General features: G+C 63.6%; 1 protein-coding gene across 7 annotated transcripts in view; it reads right to left on the bottom strand.

Moving 5' to 3' along the window:
• Positions 1-7,338: 7,338 nt before the first annotated feature.
• The window catches only part of RXRA (retinoid X receptor alpha), a 93,756-nt gene continuing 75,809 nt past the window's right edge, over positions 7,339-25,285 (bottom strand). For all 7 annotated transcript variants that reach the window (XM_072748239.1, XM_072748238.1, XM_072748234.1 and 4 more), the window contains exons 5-10: positions 20,754-20,923; positions 17,822-17,951; positions 15,719-15,851; positions 14,156-14,247; positions 12,492-12,597; positions 7,339-11,092 (exon numbers count right to left, since the gene is read on the bottom strand). In XM_072748239.1, coding sequence (XP_072604340.1) covers positions 10,945-11,092; positions 12,492-12,597; positions 14,156-14,247; positions 15,719-15,851; positions 17,822-17,951; positions 20,754-20,923 — 779 coding nt within the window. In that variant the 3' untranslated portion in view covers positions 7,339-10,944. The remainder of the gene's footprint in view (positions 11,093-12,491; positions 12,598-14,155; positions 14,248-15,718; positions 15,852-17,821; positions 17,952-20,753; positions 20,924-25,285) is intronic.

Raw genomic sequence — 25,285 nt, 5'->3', positions numbered from 1 at the left:
ATGACAGCCGGGCTGCGGCGCCCGGAGCCGGTGGGGCCCCCGCGGAGGTAGGCCGCAGGGGCATCCAGGTGATTCGCACCTGTCGGGCGGCAGGGGCTACGCGGTCGCCGCCAGCTCCCCGCCATCCTGCGCTCCGGGGAGGTTACTGTCTGCCGCAGTCGGCCTTGCCCGCAGCCCCGCTGGGGGGGAGCGGTGTGCGGGAATAGAAAGAGCTCGTGAAATGCCTTCATAATCCGCAGAGTTCAGCGTGCAAACACAGGCCTTGCTGAGCCCGCTCGTTCCACAGCTTATTTTGGTTTTATAGACCCTAAAGTTGCAAAGTTGAAGGACCTTCAGCTTGGAATAATTAGGTAGCGCCACCCACCGTCCACCCGGAGGCTTGCAACCCAGCTGTACAAGGGCTGTCGCTCCAGCTGGGAGGTGCCTCCACCTGCAGGGGGCGGGGGCCGGGTGGAGGGGGAGCTGGGTTTCCCGAGCCCTAAGGGGGCCTGACCCACGCACAGGGGTGGCCACCAAAGCTCCAGGCCTCAAGCAGGCTGACCACTCACACCATCACCCCCACCTGGCCCCAGTTGTGACAGCTGTCACTCTCCCGAACCCGTGGTGGCAGACCCGGCCAACCTGGCCTCTGTGTCCTGCACCAGACGAGACCTCAGGCCCCTTCTCAATGCGGCTCCAGGAAGCCCTCTCCGGTGGGACGGCGAGCAGCTAGCCACTCCATCCACACTGTATTTCCCCTAACTCACTGCTTTTTTCAGAAGTTGCTTTTTTTCCTCCCAAAGTATCACGTGTCCCACCCAACATTCATTGCATTTGTCCTTGCTGGCAAACTCCCACACCCATCCCTCCAACCTGTCCCCACCGGGCCCTTGGAGACCCCATGGCCCTCCCGCCACCCAGGTATCTTGGTCCTCAGCCCCCTAGGCAGTGTCTACCTCGCTCACCCAAAGACCCTGAGGCCCAGGGGAGTCCCACCTTCCACCCCCGCATCCAGTTCGGACCCTCTGCCCCTCAGCCAGGAAGGCCCTGACTCAGGCCTGGGAACCTGCCCAGGGCCTCGAGTCACAGCATGTTCGCGCCAGACAGACACCTGTTGTGGATTCTGCACACGGAGCCCTGGAGACCCTGTTGTCCTTGCCGTGCACTCAGCCCAGCTCAGTGCCATGAGGAGGCACGAGGACTGGCCCATTGCACAGATGCAGAAACTGAAGCTCGCCTGGAGAGTGAGCGGGAGAGGCGATGTGTGTGACTTGGGATCCCCAGGGAGGGGGGCGGCAGAAGAGGCCCTGGGCCTCCAGGGGACCCCCCAGCCACACCCGAGGCCTGGCCACAGCTCCGCAGAGCCCATGTCTGCTCTCCCCTCTCACACCCACAGCTGCCAGCCCCGGACGGTGGGGAGACCCCCCAGAAACCCTGCCTGTATGGGAAGTTCCCCTTCGGACCCCAGCTCTGGATCTGTACACACAAGCTGCTCCAGGCTGGGCAGCCTGAGGTTGGGGTCACACCCCTTCCCACAGAGGTTTGCTCCTGGGAACCTGGAGTGCACCCGGCACCAGCTGGAGTGTCACCCTAGAGACTCTAGTGAGTGACCCTGCCTTGGGGAGGGTGGATAGGAGGGAGAGAGAAGGCAGAGGGAGGGAGGGGGAGGGAGGGCCGTCAACCTGGTGGCAACTTCACAGCCTCCCATCCCCAGACCCCTGTGTCCCTCACCTCCCACCTCCCTTCCTCTCTCCCCTCCCCCCTCTCCCCTCCCTCCCTCTTCCCTAAATATGAGATATTAATAATGCCTCGCTATGGCATCTTTGGGGACGAGCCACGTCCTTATTTACAGCACTGGAATGTCTCACAAGTAAACACGTTGGTTTCCCTAAGTAAGTGCTCAGGCAACAGTTTGCGACATGTTTTATGTACACACACCGCTTTGATTTTCTAAATACACTTTTTTTATTTTAGACGGGTGTCAGATGTACCGAAGAGCACCAGGCGGCCCGGTGCTCCGTCCCCCACACCCGGGGCTCCCTCACTGGCCTCGGCGCCCTGGGGCAGTCTGTCCTGGCGGGTGAGCCCCGTGCTCCCTGCGGGCGGTCTTTGTTTCCTAGCTAATGCCCTGTCCCTGCCCCAGGTCCTGGCGAGGACCCTGCGTGAGCCTCGGGCCCCCTCTGGACCATCCCACAGTTCCCTTCTGTGTGTGACCTCAATGGTTTCCAGGAGGACCGGCCAGGCGTTCTGTGCCCTGTCCCTCAGCGAGCATCTGCCCGTGCTCCCCGTGCTCCCTGTGCTCCCCATGCTCCCCGTGCTCCCCGTGCTCCCTGTGCTTGGGTGGGTGGCGGGTCTGGGAGCGGGGCCACGAGGTGGGGTACGCTCCTCATCACTCCAGGGGCGCATGCCACTGGGGTCAGGCCGCCAGGCTTCTCCACTGCAGTCACTCTTTTTCTCCCCTTGGACGGTCCCCTTGGTCAGGACGTCCGCCCGTGCAGCCCGCACTCAGCAGCGGACTCGGGCACCACGTCTCCAGGCTGCAGTGTCTCCGCGGACAAGGGCACCGTGTTCCCCCGGGAGCGGTCCTCCCTCACGTCTCCAGTCTCCATCCCAGCCAGCCCAGGGGTCCCTCCGGCAGCTCTCACTGCCCTGGCTGACCCGCTCCCCTCCCTGTCCGGAGCCATCAGCAGCCGAGCTCTGGGAAGCCGGCAGGCAGGGGCACGGATGACCCCAGCTCCGCCCCACCATGTGATGCCCGGCCCTGGCCCCCCGACAGCCTGGCACCCCCACTCGGATGGAGCTGAGCCCCATGTGTCCCATACACGCCACTCCCTCCACTTGCACTTGCACAACACCGGCTCCTCTCGGGGCTCCCAGCTAGGCCGCCTGGTCGCTGGTTCGAGGAACTACACCCTGGGTCTGTCCAAACCCTAGCACCCCGCCCCATGTGCTCCGGAACCCCCAAAGCACCCATCTGCCCCCAAGGCTCCCTGTCTGCATGGCCACAGGCGTGTCCTGTCCCCACCGGTGAGGCAGCACGCAGCCACCGCCCTGGAGTCCTCCAGGCACCCCCTGCCCCACCCGCCCACCCTGGGCCCTGGGAATTCCACCACCCCACCCTTCCCAGGGGGCCCTGTGAACCGAGTCACCGTGTCACCCTCTCTCTAGGGCTCCTGTCACTTGGCGACATTTATGACGCACCCCCACCTCCTCTGAGGGACGTGGAAGTGCTAGAGGAGGCTGTCCCCTCTCTAAGGCCCTCATGGCCTTGGGGATCTAGAGCCTCCGGCCAAGCCAGGCAGCAGATGGGGGAGGGGAAGAGGTCCATAGGCGGCAGGTGGTGGGCTCCACCGGCCCCCTCTTGGCACCCTGGGCCTGCTCTTTCCACCTGCCTGCAGGCTGAGGCCCAAGTTCCACCACCTATCTGACCTCTAGTCGCCACCTACCCCAGCCCCCCGCCTCAATTTCTCTCTCTTTTTTTTTTTTAAAGATTTTACACTATTCATTTTATTTATTCATGAGAGACACAGAGAGAGGCAGAGACACAGGCAGAGGGAGGAGCAGGCTCCCTGCAGGGAGCCCGATGAGGGACTTGATCCCAGGACCCCGGGATCACACCCTGAGCTGCTGAGCCACCCAGGCGTCCTCTGCCTCATTTCTTACCTGAGCAGTGGTGACATGTCTCCCAAGTCTAAGCCTTCAGGGTGCACACTCACTACCGTGTTCACCAGGCCACGGAAGGGAGACTGAGGCTGGGGAGGTAAGTGTGGTGCCCCCGGATCTCCAGCTGGCTAAGGCCTGGCTGACTGACCCTTGTGTCCCACCCAGGCCCCCGGAAGGCCCAGGCCGGGCCTGGACACTGCTGTCACCACAAAGGCAGGAGGGTTGGCTGTGATCCCCTGGCCGCCCCAGAGACCTGAATGGGCTCCTCCAAGTGGCACCGCAGCCCCGCTTCTTCAGGACACCCCAAGGGGCAGGGCAGCTGAGGAGGGACCATCAGACTGGTCCCTACCCCACGGTCCTCCATGGGCAGCGGGCGGGACTGGCCCCAGCTCTCCCAGCAAACTCCGGCCATCCACACCCGAGCCAGCCCCCAGCCTCCGTGCAGCCAGCTTCTCGGCTCCAGTGTGTGCAGAGCACCGGGCCGCCCAGGCTCTGGTCACGGGTGCACAGCCCTGCCGGGGTGGGGGGTGGGGAGGGTCAGGGCCGCTAGGTGACCAGGACAGCCGTGCCCGGGCCACACCGCGGAGCCGGGGGTGGGGGTGCCGTCCAGCAGGTGAATGAAGGCAGTCCCTGCCCTGCAGATTCTCCCCCAGGCAGCTCTGGGGACACAACAATGTCCCATCTTCTGGGCTCCCACCCCCAGCGCCGCCCCCTGGGCTGGCCACCCCAGCCTTCTCAGGAAGGGGACCTCCAGGGCTGACCCCTAAGGGCTCCTGCCCAACCCTGTCCAGGTCCTCGCCCTGTATCCCAGCCTCTTCAGAGAAAATAAAACAGGAAGTGGTGGCTCAGGAGCATTTTTCTGGACCCAGGCCCCGGGCGGAGCACATGCAGCTTTGCTGACCCCCACCCCAGGCCCCCAGGCACCTCCACAGGGCGCGTGCACAAGCTCCACCTGGACCTTGGGATCTCAGGGGGGGAGGTCCCCTGATCCCAGCAGGACAGGAGGGGACCCGAGGAGGCAGGGGGCCGTAGCCCAGCACCTCCAGCAGAGGGCAGTGCTGCTCCATGCCTGGGTGCCGGGTGACCAGATAAGAGTGGGGTGTCCTCCCTCTGAGCCCTGTCCCCCTCCCCACTGAGGACCCCGGGGGCTCTGTGGGCGGGAGGCTGGCCTGGACCCTCTGGGTTCTGCAGCTGGAAATACCCACTGGATGGTGGCCGTGTACCCTGGACCCCAAGGATACAAGGTCACCAGCAGCCCCGGAGTTTGGGGACAGATGGGACTGCTGGGCACTAGGGGCTGGGGCTGGGGACCTTACATGGCCTCCCTTCCCTGGAGCCCCCTGGGCTCTTCCCCCCCCCCCCATCTGTTCCCTCCTCCCTGCGGCCCTTACCATTGCCCCGACCCCTCCCCCAGGTTCCTGTCACTCTGGGGCTGCCACCCTTGTGCCCAGCGATGGCACCAGCCCCTCTTTCTGTGCTGTGTGTCCAAGGCAGGGCACCGGGGCCTGTCCCCTGTGGACAACCCCCCACTTCCTGAGCATGCCCATACGTGCTTGCTGATGACAAGACCATCCCCTTCCTGTCACGGGACTCCTGGCCCCAGCACAGGAGCTGCCACACAGTGGGTGCTCAGCACATCCCATCCCAAATCCCACTGCTCCCACCCTCACCTCTTGGGTTACAACCCCTACACCCTGCTGAGCTGGCCTGTCCCCCCAATCCTGCCAGTGACCAACCCCAGCACCTCTGGGCCAGGGGACCACCCTGGGCAGGGGTTGCCATGGCAGCCAGAGGCAGCAGGAAGACCAAGGCCAGACTGCCCTGCAACATCGTGTGGGCCGGGGGTCGCCAAGGGTCTCTGCCTGACTGCTGGAAGCTCAGTGCACCCGGCGGTGCACCCATTGCGGGGTGGGGGGGTCACCAGGGCTGCACTCACCGCAGGAGGTCGGCATTAGAGCCCCGCCCAGCCACACTCACTGGCCCCCAGCCCCTCCTGCACAGGCTCCTCTGTGCCCCCCGGCGGGAAGCACAGCACCCCAGCTGTGCCCCCTGCAGCCTGTGGCCTGGAGCACACGTGCAGGACCCTGGGCTTGGGCATGAGGGGCCCCCATGGAGGTCACCTGTCACCTGCCTATTCTGGCCGTCGCGGTCCCAGAAGGACTCAAGGACAGAAGGGGTCGCGTGGCTCAGCACCTCCGGGGCCCACATGGCTCCTCCGCAGATCTGCCCCCAGCCCCACGGGAGGGCCGTAGCCTGAAGCCCTGTGAGGAATGCTCCTTTCCCAGTTTCCCCACTGCTGGCGGGCAGCTGTGAGAGCCTGTGCCCCAGAGAGGACACTTACACCTGTGCCTGCCCAGCCCTCCTGACACAGCCCTGCACGACTGGTCAGAAGGCCCTGCCCAGAGAGGGGTGCTGGTGTCTGCTCGGGCAGGGGCACCCCCGGGGAACTCAGCAGTAGCTGCGGTCATGTGGAGGCAGGACAAGGGGCCCAACGGGGATGCCACCTCCTGATTCCCCAGGCTGCAACCCCCTCTTTGCAAGGAAGCAGCTCCTATAGCCAGTAATACGTGCTTCCAACAGGAAAGCAGAGTGGGCCTGGCTGGGAGGGGGCCAGGGGGGCTTCCTGCGGGGGTATGGGGGCCCCCATGCCCACCCTGTCTCAGGGTGCCCGGGCTGAGTCCTGGTGGGCAAGAACAAGGCCTTGACCCAGGAAGGGCATGACCCATGAGCACAACCAGTGGCAGGTCTGACGGGGCCCAAAGCTGACAGTGAACCATGTCACTTGTCCTTCCATTCCTGGTGTCTCCATCCACCCACGGTCCAGGGCCCCGGGAGGGACTCAGTTGTCAGCGTGCAGCCTCCTCCTCGGCCCATGCCATGAGGGGCAGCACGTGGGGGTGTGTGCCAACTTGACTTCCCGAGGCCCCGTGAGGTCCTGGCACCCCAGTGCACACATGCGTGTTACACGTACATGTATGTTGTGGGCAAGGGCTGCACGGGGGCAAGCCTGTTGTGTGCAGGAGTGTGCCTGTGCACCTGTCGTGTTCACGTGCATGAGTGTGTGTGTGAGCACACCCTGGGGAGGGGCACGTGAGGGGAGCCACCAGCCTCCTGCTGTGAGGTTCACCCCACCTGGCTGGGCACTTGCCTCTGCCCTCGGTCAGATCTGTCTGGTGTCCCTGGGGCAGGACCCCAGCCCTCAAGGCTCCCAGCTCCAGGGTGCCCAGAGCCTCCCCAGGAAGGTGCCTGCTGGAGGGTACAGCACTGTTACCAAGCCGTGGCCCAGCCCCCAGACTGCGCAGCGATGATAAGCACATATCACACAGAATGGAGCAGGTGAGTGTCATCCCCTCATTATGAACAGGGCAGCTGGAAGGCCTCACTCATTTGGTGGCCCCGTGTGTGAACCGCGTGCCCATCAGGGCTTGGGCCTCCTGGGGCAGGCAGGTGGCTGCACGCCCAGTGCCCAAGGATGTGGAGGGGAGCAGGCCAAGGAAGGAGCACAGCTGTGGGGGGACCGATGCCCCAAAGCTGGGACCTCGCTGCCTGGGACTGGCCCCCCGCAAGTCGGGCAGCAGCCGAGGCGCCCTGCGCACCCTCACCGGCCCGGGGAAGCGTGCCAGCCCCGTGCGTGGCCAACTTCCAGACCCAGACAGGAAAGCCCCCAGCAGAACAAATGAGAATAGCACAACGATGTATTCTTAAACGCTCATATTTTGTTTCTCCTCTCACGTTTTTCTGTGTTTTCCTTTCCACGTTCTGACACCATTGTTCGTCTGTGCCCGGCACCCACGGCGGCGGCGTTCAGACAACAATCACGCAGGGAAGTAAGTTCACAGTCAAACAGTCTCGGGGAGGCCGGCTGGCGACAGGGGCAGAACAGAGCAAGGCTTTAAGAATCTCTCGGAAGAGGAGGAGACCCCTGGCCGCCGGGGGCCCACCCTGCCCGAGGGGAGACGTCTGCGCAGCGCAGCGGGGCATCCGCACCTTCACTGAGAAAACTCTCCTCCATCTCTAGAAGCAGAAACAAAACAAGTCCCACCCCCCCCATCATCCAAGTATACATGAGGGATAAAATTACATTTGTACAAAAATAGATTTTTTTTTTACCTTTCCCGATGCTTTAGACATTTTATCTCTACTCTCTGTACTCGCCACCCTCTCAAGTGTTCGCTGCGCGTCCCAGCTAAGGCATTGCTAAGGATGGGGGACTGATAAAGCTGCTTGCTCCAAAGCATCTTAAAATAGATGCACTCCTTGCCTTGAGATATTCACTCGAACCCGGATTTCACCAAAGGAGGGTCCTTATGTACTTGCTTACACGAAGCAAATGGATAGGAAAATGGGGGAAAGTCTTAATTACAAATAAAGACACAACGTTGGTAACTGCTCCGCATGTGCTGTGCGTCGACGGTGTGCAGCCCCACGCAGTTTCTCCGGACAGCACAGACATGGCAGGCCGCACACCTACATGGACGGGGAGCGGGCCATGCGCCCGAATTCCATGATGGGGACAATGTCAGCCGATTACCCAGTGGCCACACGCTGGCCGGGCTCTGCTGGTGGCCCCCGCAGACCAGGGGCTCCAGCGTGGTGTCCGCCCTGGCCGCAGGCCTGAATCCTTTAGGGGCATGGAGACATGGCAAGCCGGGGTGCATGAGGCCATCTCCGCCTGAGGCCACATGCTTCCCGGGGCTGAGGGCAGGCTGGTGTCCATCCAAGGTGCCCTATGGGCTTAGCTGGCTCCATGCGGACACGGCGTGGTCATCTTCGCTCCCCGGCTGCGGAGCCCCGGCCCCAGGTCACACACGCGCCAGAGGCACGGATGCCCGGGGCCCAGGCAGCACCTGGCCGGGCTGCGGCGGGGATGGGCAAGAGGTGGCTAACAAGCTGATGTTAGTGCTATCTTTAGAAAATTAAAGATTGTCCCACCAAAATAATAATAATAATAAAAATAATTACAAAAATCACCTTAATTGAACCACATTGGTAACACTACTATCGGTCTGGTTAAATAAACCTCCTACCTCTCTACTGAGCCATGTGCATCTCCCCACTCAGCCACCTCCTCCAACAGCACTGAATGCGTGACAAGGACAGCTGACGGATGAAAACGCAGGGCAGCCCCATGCACCCACGGCGCTGTGCCCGCGGGCCGGCCGGGCTGGGACTTCTGGCTCTCAAAGCTGTGGTCTGGGGGCCTCAGGGCTTTATGGACAAGCAGCCGGGGCCCCCGGAGCCCATCACAGCGGAGTTCCCCAGCAGAAGCCAACCCTCCCACAGACCCAGTCCTGGGCTTTCTCCACTGCAGGTCCCCACCTTCCTAACGCCCCTGGGGAGGAGGGGGCGGGGCATGGATGATGGGGTGCGTCTGGCTGCAGAAGGCACCAGGGGTGTTTGGTGGGGGGCAGTCTATGGTGCCCACAAAGGGGGGAACCCAAGACGGAGTTCCCAAGACTGCCTGCATCACCACCTGTCACACCTAAGCCCCCAGAGGCTGCTGAGACTTTCGGAAGAGGCTGGGAGCTGGGCAGACCCTCCAGGCCCGGCCTATGCCACCTCCAGGGCAGGGGACACCTCCCCATGTTACGAGCAAGCGGGCGGCAGAGGAAGGAGGATTTTGTGCAGTCCTTTAGAGCCTCCGCCCGGTGCCTCACCTTCAGCTTGGCTGGGGATTCTGGAAGGCAGAGGGGACACCTTCTTCCCGCCAGAGGCCTGGAGGCCTGTCCTGGCCTTGCCCCTGGGGCACCCTTGCACCAGCTGGGGAACCAGGCTCTGGGGAAGGCACCCCCCTCCCAGGGCTGCTCGTGGGGGCAGCAGGAGGGAAGCCAGGGCTACAGAGCATCCCCTCAGGGGCCGCAAAGACAGGAGCTGCCCGCATCACCCCCACCCCACCATCCCTGCTCAGCAACCCCCTCCCTCCAAGGACAAACGCTGGGTTCGTGGAGTATGAGGCATAAGATTGGAAAGGACTCAGACCAAAAGGAGGACATTACAGTGCAAAAGAAGCCAGTTCAACCTGAGAGAGCCCCTGCGCACCCAGAGTTCAGAGCACCCTGCCCCAGAACGCAGCGCCCCGCCCGGGTCGGTGGAAATGCTACAGAAGCAGGTGCAGCGCTGGACTGGGGAGCCGTCAACCGGAGCAGGCGTTTGATGGAGGCCCGCATGCGGCTGTCACCCAGACGAGACAACAGCCGGGCTGGCTGTCCCCGAGGGCCATCTAGCTGTAGGCCGGAGGACGCTGGCACACAACAGTCCCCGATTCCAAGAGTCTCCTACACACAACAGGCAGCCAGCGAAGGGGGCCTCCCCGCCAACAGCTCCAGGAAGCAGCCCCACTTGCCCCTTCCTGCTGGGCCTACGTGTCTACAAGTCCTTTGGGCCCTGCACGCCCCCCATGGGCCTCCTGGCTCCCTCCAAATGTGCACAGCTTCCTGAAGACCCTCTGGGGAAAGCATCCCCACCCTCTTATCCCTGTGGGCCTCCCAGGCCCAGCCTCTGCCCACGACAGGTCAGCATGGCCCAGGACTTCCAGGAAGGCTGGGCAGTGGGCTAGCCCTGCGGAGACGGGGGGTAGCCTGCCCTCCACACAGACTAGAACAGCAGACGGAACTGAGGGCGAGCTGTTCATGGGGTCTGGTTACCCCAGCCTGCACAGGGCTGTGCAGAGGGAGAAGCTGAAGCCACAGTAATGCGAAGAGAAAAGCGAGGTGGGGAGGTGCATGACTCCCATCCCCGCAGCCTCAAGGGGGCCCCGGAACCCTACACAGAGGTCAGCTCCTGGCCTGGTCAGCTCAGGGGCCACACTGCAAGTCATCTTTGGAAAAGGGGCTGCTCGCCCATCACTGTGAGGGAAGAGAAGCCTGCTCACCCCAGAACCCCCCTCATCTTTCTGGGGGTCGAGGGTCTTCTGTGCCCCACTCCCAAGGCTGGGCGGGGCATGCCAGCCGGGGGGTGCCCGACAAGAGGCGACGGAGGTCACTCCAAACACAGGAGGGGAGCATGGCATGTTCCAAACACCAGCGAGGCCCGGGGGCAGCTGCCCCCGCCACCCAGGGGGGGCCTGCCAGGCCTGGCCGGGGTTCACGCCAGTTCCTGCTGCTCAGCTGTCGCCCCGGGAAAGCCACGGCCAGCTTTGTGGACGAGTAGCTCTGAAAACAGCGAGGTGGCCACACACTCAGGCTTAGCAGGCAGTGCCCCTGCATCCTAACAGGCCAGGCGGAGAAGGGTCAAGGGTGGGCTCGGCCGGGCAGAATGGCCGGCGGGTGGGTGGGTGGGTGGGTGCGAAGGACGGGCTGGGGCCTAAGTCATCTGATGGGGGGCTTCCAGCATCTCCATGAGGAAGGTGTCAATGGGCGTGTCTCCGATGAGTTTGAAGAAGAAGAGATGTTCCAGGCACTTGAGGCCGATAGAGCGCAGGGCCGGCAGGCGGAGCAGCAGCTTGGCAAACCTGTGGGAGGGCCGGCTGAAGGTGAGCCCGGGGTGTCCTTTCCTCCACCTAGTGCCCAGCAGCCCCCAGGGATAGGACCCAGGCCTGAAGCCGGAGCAGCAGAGCCCGGCCTATAAGAAACCTGAGAGGGAGGCCGAGCTCTCCAACTGCAGGGACAGCAGGCCAGGGCCTGGGGGCAGGAGCACACAGGGTGGACACGAAGACTCCGAGGGACCGGGGGCAAGACGCTGGTCAGGCTGGTGCAGGCTCAGTAGGGCTTTATGGGCAAGTTAGAGCATGTGGGCTTTCCCTGCGGGCAAAGGGAGCCACAGCAGACCTTCAGGGGAGATCACTCAGAAGACGGATCTGAGAACCAGCAATGCCTCTGGCTGCTGTGGGGAGACCATGGTGAAGCAGGTCTGTGCGGGCGCAAGCCCAGGGCCAGTGCCCACCCCTTCCCCAGAAATAGCTCTGCTGGAGCTCGGCCAGAGGCAGGAGCCCCAGGCCCTGCCCAGCCCCCCAGGGAGGAGACTGGATGGGGGTGGGCAGGGGAGGTGTCGGGGCTCGGGAAGGACGAATGCCAGGCTGGGCTGCTCTGCCCTCAAGAACAGTGCCCATCCCCAAGGGGCTGTCCAGAGCCGCCCTTCACAATGGTGTGGACCCTCAAGGGGCTGTGGGGCCTCATTAATTACTCACAACGTCTGTGTTTCAGGGGAGAAGCGCTGTGGTTGCTGCCCCACAACCCACGTTTTAAAGGCAAAAACACAGCGTAGAGGCTGGACGGGGGCCAGAGAAAGCTGTTTTCTGCTGAGCTGGCGAGAAGGGCTATGGCCGGGAGCCAGGAAAAACAACCGGGCCAGCCCTCCGGCCTCCCCGGCAAGTTTCACTTTAAACCAAACCAGATGAGGGCTGAGAGGGAGCAGGGCAGCCACCGTGTGTGCAGCTGCGCGTGCGCTGGCGGGGAGGTGGTGCTGGCACCCAGGGTGGGGGCCACGCGCCCTCCCAGGAGAGGCCCTTTTGGAGGGAGGAGCTAGAATCAGGACAAGAACAGATCCCCTTCTCGCCTACCGTGCACCTGGCACCGGGCACCAGAGATGAGACCCGGCCCTTCTGGAACCCAGGCAGGTGGGAGGCAAGCTCCACATACGTTTACAAAGCACCCACTGTGTGCTGGTGTCCGTCCCTGCTGGGGGTAAGCACACCAAGGCCCTGCCTCTGGGGGTTCCCTGGAGGAGTGGAGGGAAGCCCTGGCTTCGTTCCCTACTCTGTGAGGACAGAACCCGGCTGCAGGAGAGCGGGAGCGAGTGCCTCCACCCTGCCCAAGGAAGGTGTCAGAAGGGCTGGGGGCTGGCTTGCTGGGGCAGGGGTGATAACAGAGACCCTGAGGCCCCCGAGGGAGGGGCCTGGGTGGGGGGCTCACCTTCCTGGCTGCTCGGGGTACTTATGTTTGCAATACGCCTCCAGGGATGCGTAGACCTTCTCTCGCAGTGCCTCCACCTCCGCTGGGTTCGAGAGCCCCTTGGAGTCTGCAGGGGGTAGGGGCTGCAGGTCAGAGAGCTGCACAGAACACCCAGGTGCTTGGGCTAGCTCCCCCTTCTCCCCACTGGGCCAGGACCAGCAGCTGCTGGGCAGGCTCAGCCCCCGAGGTCGCCCTGGGCTTGAGGCTTGGCTTGCTACTTGCTAGCCACATGACCTGCGGCCTATCCCTGGACTTCCTAACACTCAGCTTCCCTATCTGGGGTCAAGTGCATCCAGCTGCCCTCACACTCCCTGGTTACCATGGCAACCAGGCTGAAGCCTGAGCTCAGCCTGGAGGGGGCTCTGACCCTGGACAGAGATGCCTGGGAGCCCAGCCACCAAAGCTGGCAGGGCCCAGGGTGGGATCTAAGGAGCAAGAGACGCTCCAGGGCTCAACCAGGGCGGCGTCACAGGGCTTCCTGAACGGGGTGGAGTCCCCCATGCCAGGCAAAGCTTTGTGGAGTCTCCTCTGCTTCCTCATCTCCCAGGGTTTCCTGAGACCCAACGGGCCAACAGAGACAAGCCCATCTCTCTGCATACCAGCCACCACTTATTGTCAAGCTACACTCACAAGGCCCTTAATCTGCCCCAGCCAAGTGTGGTCCACCCTGAAGGCACAGGGGGGCATAGGCTGGAGCCCACACCCACTCACTGCTGCTGTCTGATGCCGCCGAGCCCCACAGTGGCTCTGCTGTGGGACGGGCCTGCTGTCAGGTCACCTCTGAGCCGCAGACAGGGGCGGCAGGGTGGGGGGCTCCCGCCAGCACTGCCTGGCAGCCTGACTTCCCAGCGGGCACACTGGGGTCCAACGCGAATGCCACAGGTGGCCTGGGTACCTTGAGACTGTGCCAGGCTCCTCCACAGCTCAGCATCCCCAGACCGGGGGGTCTTGGCCCTAGCCATGCCCTCCAGCAGCCCTACACCCATGCCTCAGTGACCCAGAGCCAGCACTGAAGCCACACACAACTCCACCAGGGGCCTCCCCCAGGCAGGGCCAGGATGTGTGGCCCCACCTCCCATGCTGGCAGGATCACGGCGAGGGGCAAAATCTGAAGGACACAGTGCCCCCGGAATGGGCTCATCCCTACAGTAGCCAGATCCCTCTGTGATGGAGCTAAGGGAGGGCCGGAGGTCAGGACCCTTGGCGCCATCCCGTCTACCCCATGGGCTGGCCCGCTCCCCCACTGCTCCCCAGAAGCCTGCGGCAGCCTCAAAGGATACTGGCCCTCCGCACCCCCACCCACTCCCGGCCAACCGTCTGGGCTCCAGGGCTTGGCCACCACAAGTTCATGAAGACGCTGCCTCCTCTGGAGCCCAGGATTCTAGCACCAAGCGGTGCCACACTTAGGACACAGCGCCCAGAAGGCGCGGCCCGAGGCCCGGCCAAAGCATGAAACCAGCACGGCTCTCGATCCACCCCCCCGCCCCCCACCCCCCGCTGCTTGCAGTGGCTGCCGTGCGTCCCACTCCTGGGAGCCACAAGAAGAAGGTAGCATGGCTAGTCTGTAGCACGAGTGGGCTCTCGGGCCCAAGGCTGGACGGCAGGCCATGCCAGGAAAGCTATACCCGGGTTGAAGAGGACAATGGCACGCAGGCAGCCCAGCTCCGACTTGTCCATCTGCATGTCCCGCATCTTGGACACGAGCTCTGTCAGCACCCTGCAGAGGAAGCGGGCAAACACCACAGCCTGAGTCAGACCATGCCCCTCACGAGGGCACCCCACCCCAGAAAGACCCCCAGGACGGGCTCGGGAGGCTGGGTGGGGACCAGGGAGCAGCTGGAGGACAGGCCCCACCTCCCGGGATGCTGCCCGGCCCAGGCCCGGGGCTCCCCTCCCGCTCTGTCAGAGGGCGGGACTCTGACCCAAGCCTGACTGGCCTGCCCCATGGGGTCCTGAATCCCCAGCCTGAGCTCCCCAACCCCATCAACCCAGTCTCTGGTCCCCCAAACTCGATGGCTGTGCCCAGGAAGTGCTAAGTGGTCAGTGAGGCTGGACCACAGGGAAACAGAGGACAGTGGCCTGGGGAGGGCCTGGACGGTCACCCCAAGGAGCCAGAGTCCCCAAGGGTCTGCAGGCTGGAGAGGGACACGGTACCCTGGAGACCGAAGACAGGATGGGAGGGGACGGGCGCTCAGATGTCCACTGCTCTGTGGCCAGGGGATGCCCTGAGGCAGGGGTCACAAGTTCCACACACGCGAAGGGCAAGGAGCTGGTTCCCTGTGCCGCTGCTCCTTGGGTAGAAGCCCAAGCCTCTGTCCCTGTTACTGCCCTAGCAGCTGGGAGTGTGGCAGGGCTGCGTTTCTAAACCAAAGTATATCCCAGCACTGCACTCTCTAAAAGAGGCCTCTGGGGGCACTGAAGAGCCATCCTCCCAGCAGCCTTTGGTGGCTCCTCATTCAAGGCCCTGAGAAGTACTGCACAAAGACACACCACCTATCCCCTGCAAAACCAGTGCTTGCCAGTGTATGTGGCCACAACCCCTACTTGCACTTGGCACATCCCAGCGGGTTCCAGGGCTTCCTTCTTGGTTCTACCAGAACTGCCCGCAGGGCAGCACAGTTCCTGCATTCACTTTCCTGTGGGTGATTCCCGGGAGGGTCTGTGCACCCTTGACCCCAGGCTCTTCTGCTCGGGGGTTCCCTGGGAGCCCTGCCACCACCTTCCTGCCCCCATGGCCCACAGTGTGTCCCTCCTGGCCCTTCCTCCTCCAGTGGGCTGAGTGGCTGGGGAGCAGCTAGAATGGAGACATGCGGCCGCCCCCTTGCCCAGTGCTGCCCCTCTGCTGGGGAGCCAGGGGACGCAGGGGTGCAGGGAGGCACGCGCCCACCTGCGGTCAGGGAGGAGGAGCAGTGGCACACATGCAGCCGAGGGCTTGCGGCTCCAAAGACCCAGGCCACTGCTGGACTGCACCTGCTGTATAACCTCCGCCCAAGGAGCACGGCACCTCTTCCCATGTACGGGATACAGGATGTTAAAGAAAGGAGCCAGGAGGAAATGAACCCTCACATTACGCTGGGGTCATCAAGTCCCCCGGTGAATGGACGTGTAAAAGCTTGAACTTGGGTCCTTGTATGCCAATTTCCATGTCCACATCCACACCCTCCACGAACCTGGCCCGGGGCACCCACCTGTCGAAGATGGCGCCCACCCCCGCGCTGTGGGCACTGTTCCGGTGGACGTGCAGTCCGGTGGCCAGAAGGATCCCATCCTTCACGGCGATGGACCGGTGGGAGAAGGAGGCGATGAGCAGCTCATTCCAGCCTGGGTGGGGAGGGGAGGGTGCACGGTCACGTGGCTGTGTCCCTCCCCATGATGGGTCGGCCACTCGGCCCTCCATGGGCCGCACCAGCACAGAACACCTCACTGCAGGTGCTGCGGACCCTGAGATTCTGAGCCACATGCCAACTAGGGCAACAAGTTCCCCAAGAAGTCCTGCATGGAGCATCTCCTCTGGCTCTGTTCAACCCAGGTGCTCCCAAGCCCATGTGCCCAGGAAGTCTCTTCCCACAAGTGCCGGACACTCTTGCCATAGAGGACAGAGGGCCTCTCTGTGGAACACCACGGGGCAGCTGCTGCCAACCTGGTCCCAGCAGCAAACTCTCAGACTCCCATGTACTACGGGGGGCACTGCAAAAAATAAATTCTTAAACTGACATAAGGTGTGTTAAAGCCTCAGGCGAACCGGACAGTATTTTCATGAGGTCCCGGCACAGACAACTGGGGTGGGTGTCAAGGGTTACGAGAAAGTATGGAAGCAAAACTTGAAATAGAAATTATTTCTGTGCTGGGCTCTCAATGAGTCCTGTGGATGGGGAAGCCCCAAGCCGCTTCTACAGGTGCAGCACTGACACAGCCACACTCCCCAGGCTCTGTGACTCATGGCCCCACACAGCCTGTCACACATCATCCTGACTACAATCCTACAGGCCCAGGGCAGGGTAGGGGTTACCCTGTCACATGGTGAGTAAGGGCGAGGACCCAGGCCTCTGCCACCCCTACCACCTCCCCTGATGGCTCTGGGTGTGGGGATTTAGCCCCAGCTAGAGGGAAAGCTCTTCCAGAAGGCACGCCCTGCCCCAGGTCCCCTAGGCCCCCAGGCCCCCAAGCCCACAGGCCCCCAGGCATCTAGGCCCCCTAAGCCCCCAGGACCCCAAGCCCATAGGCACCCAAGCCCACAGGCCCCCAGGCCCCCAAGCCCACAGGCCCCCCAGGCCCCCCAAGCCCACAGGCCCCTAGGCCCCTAGGCCCCCAGGACCTCCAGGCCCCCAGGCCCCTAAGCCCCCAGGCCCCCCAGGTCCCCAGGCCCCCAAGCCCCTAGGCCCCCAGGCCTCCCAGGTCCCCAGGCCCCCAAGCCCCTAGGCCCCCAGGCCCCCAAGCCCATAGGCGCCCAAGCCCACAGGCTCCCCAGGCCCCGAGGCCCACAGCCCGGGGACAAGAGTTCTGCTGGGGCAGAGCTGGCCCCAAGTGCATTTTCCCCCCACTGCGGATCACTCTGGAATCACTCTGTCTCCCTGCCATCCATCCTCCACGGGCCTGCCCAGCCTCCTCCTACCTCTGGGCCGGCTCCCACTGCCCCAAGCACACGCGGGCTGCCCTGGGACGCTCCCGCAGCGCCCAGCACTGGCCTGGCATACAGCTGGTGTCGTGCAGCCTTCCGCCGGTGGTGCACTTGGCAGCACCCAGCTCGTGCAGGTGGCCCAGCGGGGCAGGAGGCTGGCTCGGTGGGGGGTGCTCCCTGCCGGCCCCCACTGGAGGCCCAGCACCAGCACACCTGGCTCACCTGTCCCTCCTGCCCCACTGCCAGGACGTGCACTGAGGACCCTGGTCTCAGCAAAAACGAGTCTCCACTTGGTACACCTGTCACGCATCAGGAACTGGGCCAACCTGGACCCCTGGCTCTGACCCACCTGGCCAGCACTGCATCCCCCACCGGGAGGAGGAGCTGCGGCCTTGGTGCGGGGCGAGGACAGAACACAAACCGTCCAGGGCAGCCCCTGTTGGGCACGCTGCCCCCATCCTCTCCAGAGGGCCCCAGAGAGCCCTTTACCCCTCAAAGGGCACTAAGAGACCCAAAACCAAATACCTCCTTATGGGGGGCGGTCAAGGCCAGGGCAGGAGCCCCCCCACAGCCAGAGAAAGGAGTGTCCCAGGGCCCAGCCCACCTGTGGGTCCTCAGTGCCCTGCCCTCTCCCTCCCATACCTTCCCAGCCACCCCCCAGCCCAGCCCTTACCTGCCCTGAGCAGGATGACCTGGTCGTCCAGGGGCAGCTCAGAGAAATGCGGGATCCGCTTGGCCCACTCGACCAGAGTGAAGAGCTGCTTGTCCGCAGCCTGGCAGATGTTGGTGACGGGGTCGTTGGGCTGAGTTGGAGGAGAGGCACGCAGTGAGCGCCCAGCCCAGAAGACAACCTAGGTCGGGCCGCCCCACCACCACGTGCTGCACCTGCCCTGGGCTGAACAACAGCCTCAGGGACCATGTCCTAACCTCCAGAGCCTGCACGTGTGCCCCTGTACATGTGCCCCTATAGGCTTCCCTCTGCAGGCACAATCAAGTGAGGGGTTTAGGTGGGAGAACTCTGGACAACAGCTGGGCCCGGTGTCATCACAGGGTCTCTGTCGGAGGGAGGCCGGGGTCAGAGACAGAACATGCGAGCAGGAGAGAAGCTGCTGGCTTGAGGCTGGAGGAGGCCCGAGCCAAGGATGCAGCACCCCCAGGGATGGGAAGGGCAAGGGGGCGTCCTCCCCAGTAGGAACCAGCCCTGCCGACACCACAACTCTAGTCCACAACACTGATTGTGGACTTCAGACTTCTGCAACCAGAAGAGACTAAATGTGTGGTTTGAAGCCCTCAGCATGGGGCCAAGTGACCCAGTTGGCACAGCTGGGGAAACAGGTGCTGGTGTGGGTGCTGAGCTGGGGTGGGACTCCGAGGTGGTGGGCAGTGTGGGCCCCTCCGGGCCACTTCTTCCTACCAGAGCAAGACGACACACAGACGGGGGCATCAGAGGCTCTTCCAGAAAGTTTTAGCCAGAGGTGATTCTATCCTCATTGTCACATTGTCACAAGTGAGGAAACCCTGGCAGGATCAGTGGCCTGGGCAGGGTGGACCCCTCTCCCCAGCTCCTGGCTGGCGGCCCCTCTGGGTCCTGAGCAAGGGGGAGCGTGACGCCCACACACAGTGGCCAAGGCATCCCTGCAGGAGTGAAGGTTCCTGCAAAGAGCTCCCATGGCAGAAACCATCTGCCCTAAAGGGAGGTGCCGTCGAAACATCCTGGGGCCCGTGGGAAGGGCCCACCGAGGGCTCAAGTGGGAAGCCTGGTGACAAACTAGCAGAGGCCACTGGGTGGGAAGGGGCTGGGTGTGCAGAGGCGGACACAAAGCTGCAGGGACAGGTGTCAGCCAGGGTTTCTGGGGCTCATGGGACCCCAGCCCAGGGTGCCAGACCCAGAACACCCCCAAATTGGCCCTCACCCCAAAGGCCCTCCGCTCATGGGGCTGGCCCTTGGCGGTGGGGTGTTCTCTCCTCTGTCCTCTGCAGCAGATTCCGTCGAAGTACCACCAGAAGCCTAGGACCATATGCGCCAGCGCCCCTGTGGGAGCTCACCCTCACTCTTGCAAGCGACCATGGCATGGAGGAAGGCGTGCACGGGGTCCCCAGCTCACGTGGGTGACATGTCCAGCAGCTAGCGTGCCAGACGCCGGGGCCAGGTTCTAGTGGGCACCACCCTGGCCAGGCTCTGCTCTTCTGAGGCTCAGGGAAGCCCTGGGAGGCAGGAGCCCAGGCCCAGGCAGGTGGACAGGGGCCCAGGGAAGCCGTGCAGCGGGGAGGCAGGGGGATATGGAGGAAAGTGGGAAGGAGCCTCAATGCTCTGCCATAGGCTCTGAAGCCCAGGGAACCAGCCTCCCTGGCCCCTGGCCATTGGCCCCCTTTCCAGCCCCTGAGCCACTCCTAGGCAGGTCAGTCTCTGCAGCTGGACACAGAGATCAGCACGTCCTGTGTGACAGGTGACAGTAGGGCCCCCAGGCAGAGGCCCAAGGCTCCCCCAGGGCTTGAGCAGTGCCAGCAACCATTCCCAATGCCGAGTGAACCACACTGCCATCTGAGAGACGGGGCCCAGCGAGCCGTCCCCACGGGGCTCCCAGGCTGACAGGAGCAGGGTCAGACACGTGCTAGTCACAAAACGACATGTGCTCCCCTCTCAGCCAGCCCCGTGTGGTCAAAACCGCAGGGAGCAGATGGCAGCTGTCTTGTCCTAATAATGTCCTTACTGGACAAATGAATAAGTTGGCAATGCTTTGTCCACCTCTCGACTTCTGTTCAATCATGAAAGCCTTGAAGCTGGTCCCTCCACTGGGACAGAGGGGTGGACACGAGAAGGTTTCCCAAGCAGAGCACTAGGCAGGCCCCTTGTGCACCTCCTCCCTGGCTGGGCTCCAGGTGGAGGTCAGGGGGGGCTGTGGTCCTGGGCACCAGATACCCCCACAGAAATACAGGGAAGTAGGGTGGCCTCTCAGTGCTGGAGCCTCGTGAGCACAGGAGACCCTCCTGGCCTGGGCTGCAGGGTCCCGGCAGTGAGCAACAGTGCAAACGCCACCCCCGGCCAGGCGGGGATGGAGAGTTAATGCACTGCACACCCCACTATGCACCACCACATGCTAGGGGACAGAAACGAAGCTCTGTGCCATGTCACAGGGCCAGGCCCACCTTCGCAGGGCATTGAAGGAAGGCCCCCCTGGAAAAGTGTCCCCTCACACCAGACAGAAGCCTCGAGGAATCAGAGGAAGCTGCATGTCAAAGGCCCTGGAGTCTCAGGGAGATGAGCAGGGCAGTGTGTCCAGCACAATGGGGGCCATGCTGGGCCAGGCGGAGGGTGGAGGGGGACAGGCCACTGTGACCTCAGGACCCCGGCCCTAGGGCTCTGGTCCCAGCCCTGAACCCACTGGGGGCACAGGGGAAACCAGCCCACGGCCTGCACCCCTGGGGCAGGTACAGGACCTCAAAACCCAGCTGAGCAATGGCTGGAGGCCACACACAGAGCAGGACAGCCCGAGCTAGGTCCTGGGTATCGGCATGGCCCAGGACAGATGGGGCTTCCTGCCCAGCAACATGCCCTGGGGCCCCTGCCGCCCAGGGGAGGCCATAAGGACAGGGGTGACACTCACCGAATTGGGGTTCAGCCCCATGTTCGCATCCACGTACGTCTCAGTCTTGGGCTCCACAGCCAGCTCCGCCTCCAGAATCTTCTCCACTGGCATGTCCTCGTTGGCGCTGCTCGTGGACTCCACCTCATTCTCGTTCCGGTCCTTGCCCCGCTGCCGCTCCTCCTGCACGGCTGTGGCGTGGAGAGAGCGGTGGTCAGCCCACGGCTCCCCCTCCCCCCAGCAGCCCCTCTGCCATCAGGGGCTGAGCAGTGCCAGCCCCGAGCCAGCGTGCCTGCCAGGCTGGCTGGGGACGGTGCTGCTCAGAGCTGGCTGAACCACCACCCTGTCTCGGCCCAGGTCCGGCCTCCAGCAGCCCTGTGCTCTGAGGACACAGCACACACCCGCCCCCTCATTAACCCATTCAACTAAAGCCCACATCAGGGGCTGTCTAGGGCCAGGAGTACACAGGCCAGGGCACCAGGGCCCAGCCCTCATGGAGCTGACAGTTCAGCTGGGGTCCCCACAGGCAGTCAGAAGGACTTTGATGGACTACAGACTGTGGTAAACCAGGAAGGCTTCCCGGAAGAAAGAGGCAAGAAAAGACAAAGGTGACAGTTCTGGCAGAGGAGGCAGTGTGTGCAAAGGCCCAGAGCCAGAGCAGAGACACTCCTGATCTGTGGGTACCACACCGGCTGGAAACCCACTGCAAGGGGTACAGGAGTCTGACGTGCCACAGGAGAGGGACAGGATGAAACACATCTCTGAAAGTCCCCTCCAGCTATAGAAAGAAGAGGGGGGACCCAGGGAGACCAGGAGCTAGAGGCCCACCCCGAGTGCGAGCCAGGACGGCCTGGGCTGGCCTGGAGTGGGAGGGGTCAGCACCAGGGTGTAGGGCCAAGCACACAGGAGGTTGGGAGGGAACAGTCCCTGGGAGCTCAGGGAGAGAAGCCGACGGGGGAGGCAGAGAGAGGGGCATTCATTTCCACACTGCCCCACGGGGACCCACGTGGACAGAGGAAGGAGGTCAGGGCCCGTGGCGGGGTGTTTACACACCTCAGACTTCAGAGCCAGGCAGCTCAAGCTGAGGGGCCAGGCCATGAACCCCACCAGAACCCCCCAAGCACCCGAAATGGCTCCCGAGCTGCTGCAGCCCCCCGAGCTGACCGCCCTGCACACCCCCCCGCCCCACCACACACACACAGGGAAAATGAGTCAACAAAGGGGAGAAGTCAAACTGTGCGGCCTGGTGCAGGCCTGGGAAGGGCCGTCTACACGGCACTCTCACAGCATGAGCCAACAGGGGTATTGGGGGTACCCAGATGCCATTACTACAGCACCAGGATGGGCAGGCCTCCCCCAAGCCCACCCATGCCTACCCTCCTATGGCCCTGTTCTCCCTAGCTAGAGATGTGTGGACATCCCCCTCCAGCAGATCCCCCAGGGCCGGCTCCTCAGCCCCTACCTGACAAGGCCCTCAGCTTCTTGGGGTCCCCCGGAGATCCCAACAGAGCGGGAGCTTGGTGAGGTGACCTCTAGAGTGTGGCAGGGAGATCTCCATCCACATGCCCGTCCAAGCGAAGGGGAAGGGTGTGGAAGTGGCCCCTCGCTGCAGAGCCCAGGGGCTGGAGATCCCCGAGAGGACCCCGGGACTGCTGGAGCTGGGCCTGTCTCCTGGGCCACAGTGAGTCCAGGGGGCTCCTCATAAGATGTGGAATGTCATCCTGAGTGAGGAACACCCCACGTGGCAGGCCTGGGTCCCTCACAGCACCCCAAGTGGTACAGGGAGTGCACTCCCTGGACTTCAAGAACTGGGCGGGAGCTGGTGGCAGTGGGTCCTTGGGAGACAGTCCGAGCAGCCCTCTATTCCAAGACTGCACCCAGCAGGCCAATCTGCTGAGCCGAGCGCCCAACAGACCTCATGGGCCCCACAGAACCCTCACCTGGAGAGGACGCCCAGACCGCCCAATGGGCGCAGGCCATCTGGCAGCAGCTGGCACCACCTCCCGGGACCCTCACCACCCCACTCCCTGACTGAACCCAAGCAGCACGGTGGAGAGGGCCCAGTACACAGCCCGAGACCCACAGAGCCAAGGGCAGAGCGTGAAGAAAACATACAGTGACGTCTGTGGGCGCTGAACCTGCCCAGGACACGCTCTCACACAGGAGCCAACTCAGGTCAGCTGATGCAACAGCTGCCGGCCCTCTGGCCCATGGCCCAGCTTCCGGCCGCCTGGAGGTAGGGGCTCAGCCAACGGGCCTCGAGGCCCTCCCAGGGCTGCCGGCCACATGCTGGCACCTCTCTCCCTCCACCAGGCCTTCCTTATGCCATATGACCTCCCACTCCCTACTCATGACCCATCCCAGACTGACATCCACAAAGCCAGATGGGAGACCCCGTCCCTACAGAGCTTGGCACCTTGCCCTCACTCCTCACCCCCTCGTGGGATGCTGTGCTCAGCACCCTCTTTCCTGGTCCAATGTCCTGGGGCAGTGTCTTCTGGAGAGCAGAAGCCTCTCTCGGGGCTTCCTGAGTGCTCTGGCCCCCTGGCCCGTGGATGGGGCTCAGCCTCCTCTCCAGGACGTCTCTAGAGGGTGACACACAGTCCCCATTCTCACAGATGCCGGCTGTCCTGGGACGCCTCCTTGAACCCCCAGACCCACGCCCCTGCCCTGGCTCTGAGGGCCCAAGCTCAGGCTGCCTCATCTCCCCTCTCCCCTCTGGCTCCCCTGCTGGGTTTGGCAAACGTGGAGGAAAGGGTGGGAGGAGGGTGTCCAGGGCTCTGGCCCCCTCCCTGCCCTGCCTCCATCCTCAGCTGCCACGTCTAAGCCCACAGCTCCTGGGAGCAGCCTCCCCTGGGGTCCACAAGCCCTCGCTCCCCCCACTCTTCCAGCTCAGGGGTGTGAGAGCTCCCCAATGGTGCCAGGCCCAGGGGTCCCTCAGGCCTGCCTGATTCCCACAGCATGGCCCACAGCTCCCTAACAGTCCATGTGAACAGCTCTCTACCAGCCCACGGGGCCCCTGAGGGCAGGCCCCACGTCCCTCCTGCACGGACTAGTAGCTGTTGAGAGCCAATGCCCTGCCAGAGGCTGCACTCTCCAAGACCCAGACTCAAGCCAGGGAGTTCTCATCCACACAGCAAGTGTCAAGGACAGGGGCCAGCTGACACCCTCAAATCACACCAGCTGGCCAAGGAGCCAGGCAGGAGGCCCCAAGTCAGAGTCTTTGCAAGCCTAGCTCTTCCAGAAAATCTGACAGCAGGTGGGGTCTGCAGGGGGTAGCTCAAGCTGGTGGGCAGGGGCCAGGAGCTGGTGTGCCTGCAGACGGCCGGTTGTTCTCCAGCCAGGCTCACAGATCCCAACACGTGGCGGCTGCAGGGCTGGAGCAGGGCACCTCCTCTGTCACCCCCCGGCCACAGGGCACAGGGTGACAGGCCAGGAGAGCCAACGTGGCTAGCAGCCAGGGTGCCGAACCCAGAGTGCAGGCAGGCCCGTGTCCCAGAGCCCCCAAGGCTGGAGGTAGTCCTGGGCCAACTCCTGAGCTGTCAGAGCCAGGACACAGCTGAGGGGCATGAGCTTAGCTCAGCTGCCTCCTTCCAGCAGCTGGGAAAACAGGTCCAGAGCCCCAGAGGGGCGTGGCTGCACTCCTGGGCCCCGCCACGCCCCCACCGCGCCCCCACCGTGCCCCTGCCAGGCCATTCGCCCCGCTTCCTCAGCCCTGGAGGGGGAAACCACAGCGCTGGCCCTGGGCTGCCCCCGCCCCGTGCCTGCCGCTCCCACACTCCTCACACGTGGCCGTGGCCAGCGGGCCATGGATCTCCTCCCCCTGCACGGTTGGGGCAGATGGGGCAGCCCCGAGCCTGGAGGGCAGCGCCCAGAGCAGCAGTGGGCAGGGGTCCCCAGCACCTGCCTCCTCGGCGGGGGCGGCACGAGTTAATTAGCCAATGCCTCGTGAAGCACTTTGAAGCTCTGAGTGGCATCATTATGAATATTATAGTTTTATTTATAGACAGCAGAGGAGTCAGGCAGGAGCCTGGGGATTTATGTCCCGCCAGCTCCATCACCTCTCAGAGGTAGTCATGTCCAGCTTATGTTCTGTTGGCGCCGGGAAGCCTTGGGCAGGAGGCATCTGCCAACACAGGGCCTCATTATCCCCCCAGGCCTGAATGCTGTGGGACCCCGGGAAGACCAGGAGCCATAGGCAGGGAGGGTGCACCCAGGGAGACTGGGGTCCCCAGCCCCTCGGCCAGAGTGGGCCACCCCCCCAGGCTGCTGGGGCTGGGCAGGAAGCCAGGAGGTGGGAAGGGGCATCTCTGAGAGGCAGCACCCCAGACTGCTGCGTCCCCTGCTCTGGGCACTGCCAGCCAGCTGGGCCCGCCCTCTGACCCTGGCACAGCCCCCAGGACAGGCAGGACTGACGGTCACCAAAAGGCCCTGGCCCAGCACACTTTCTTCAGGCCAAAGCCCCTGGGACCCAGAGAGGGGGTGTCCTGTCGGATGGACAGGCTCAGAGGACACACCCCTCTGTCCCTCGGGGCATTTGAGGCCAAGCGCCC

The sequence above is a fragment of the Vulpes vulpes genome, chromosome 2 (genome assembly GCF_048418805.1).
Source record: "Vulpes vulpes isolate BD-2025 chromosome 2, VulVul3, whole genome shotgun sequence".
NCBI classification, from domain to species: Eukaryota; Metazoa; Chordata; class Mammalia; order Carnivora; family Canidae; genus Vulpes; species Vulpes vulpes.
This window is presented reverse-complemented; position numbering and strand designations above follow the sequence as displayed.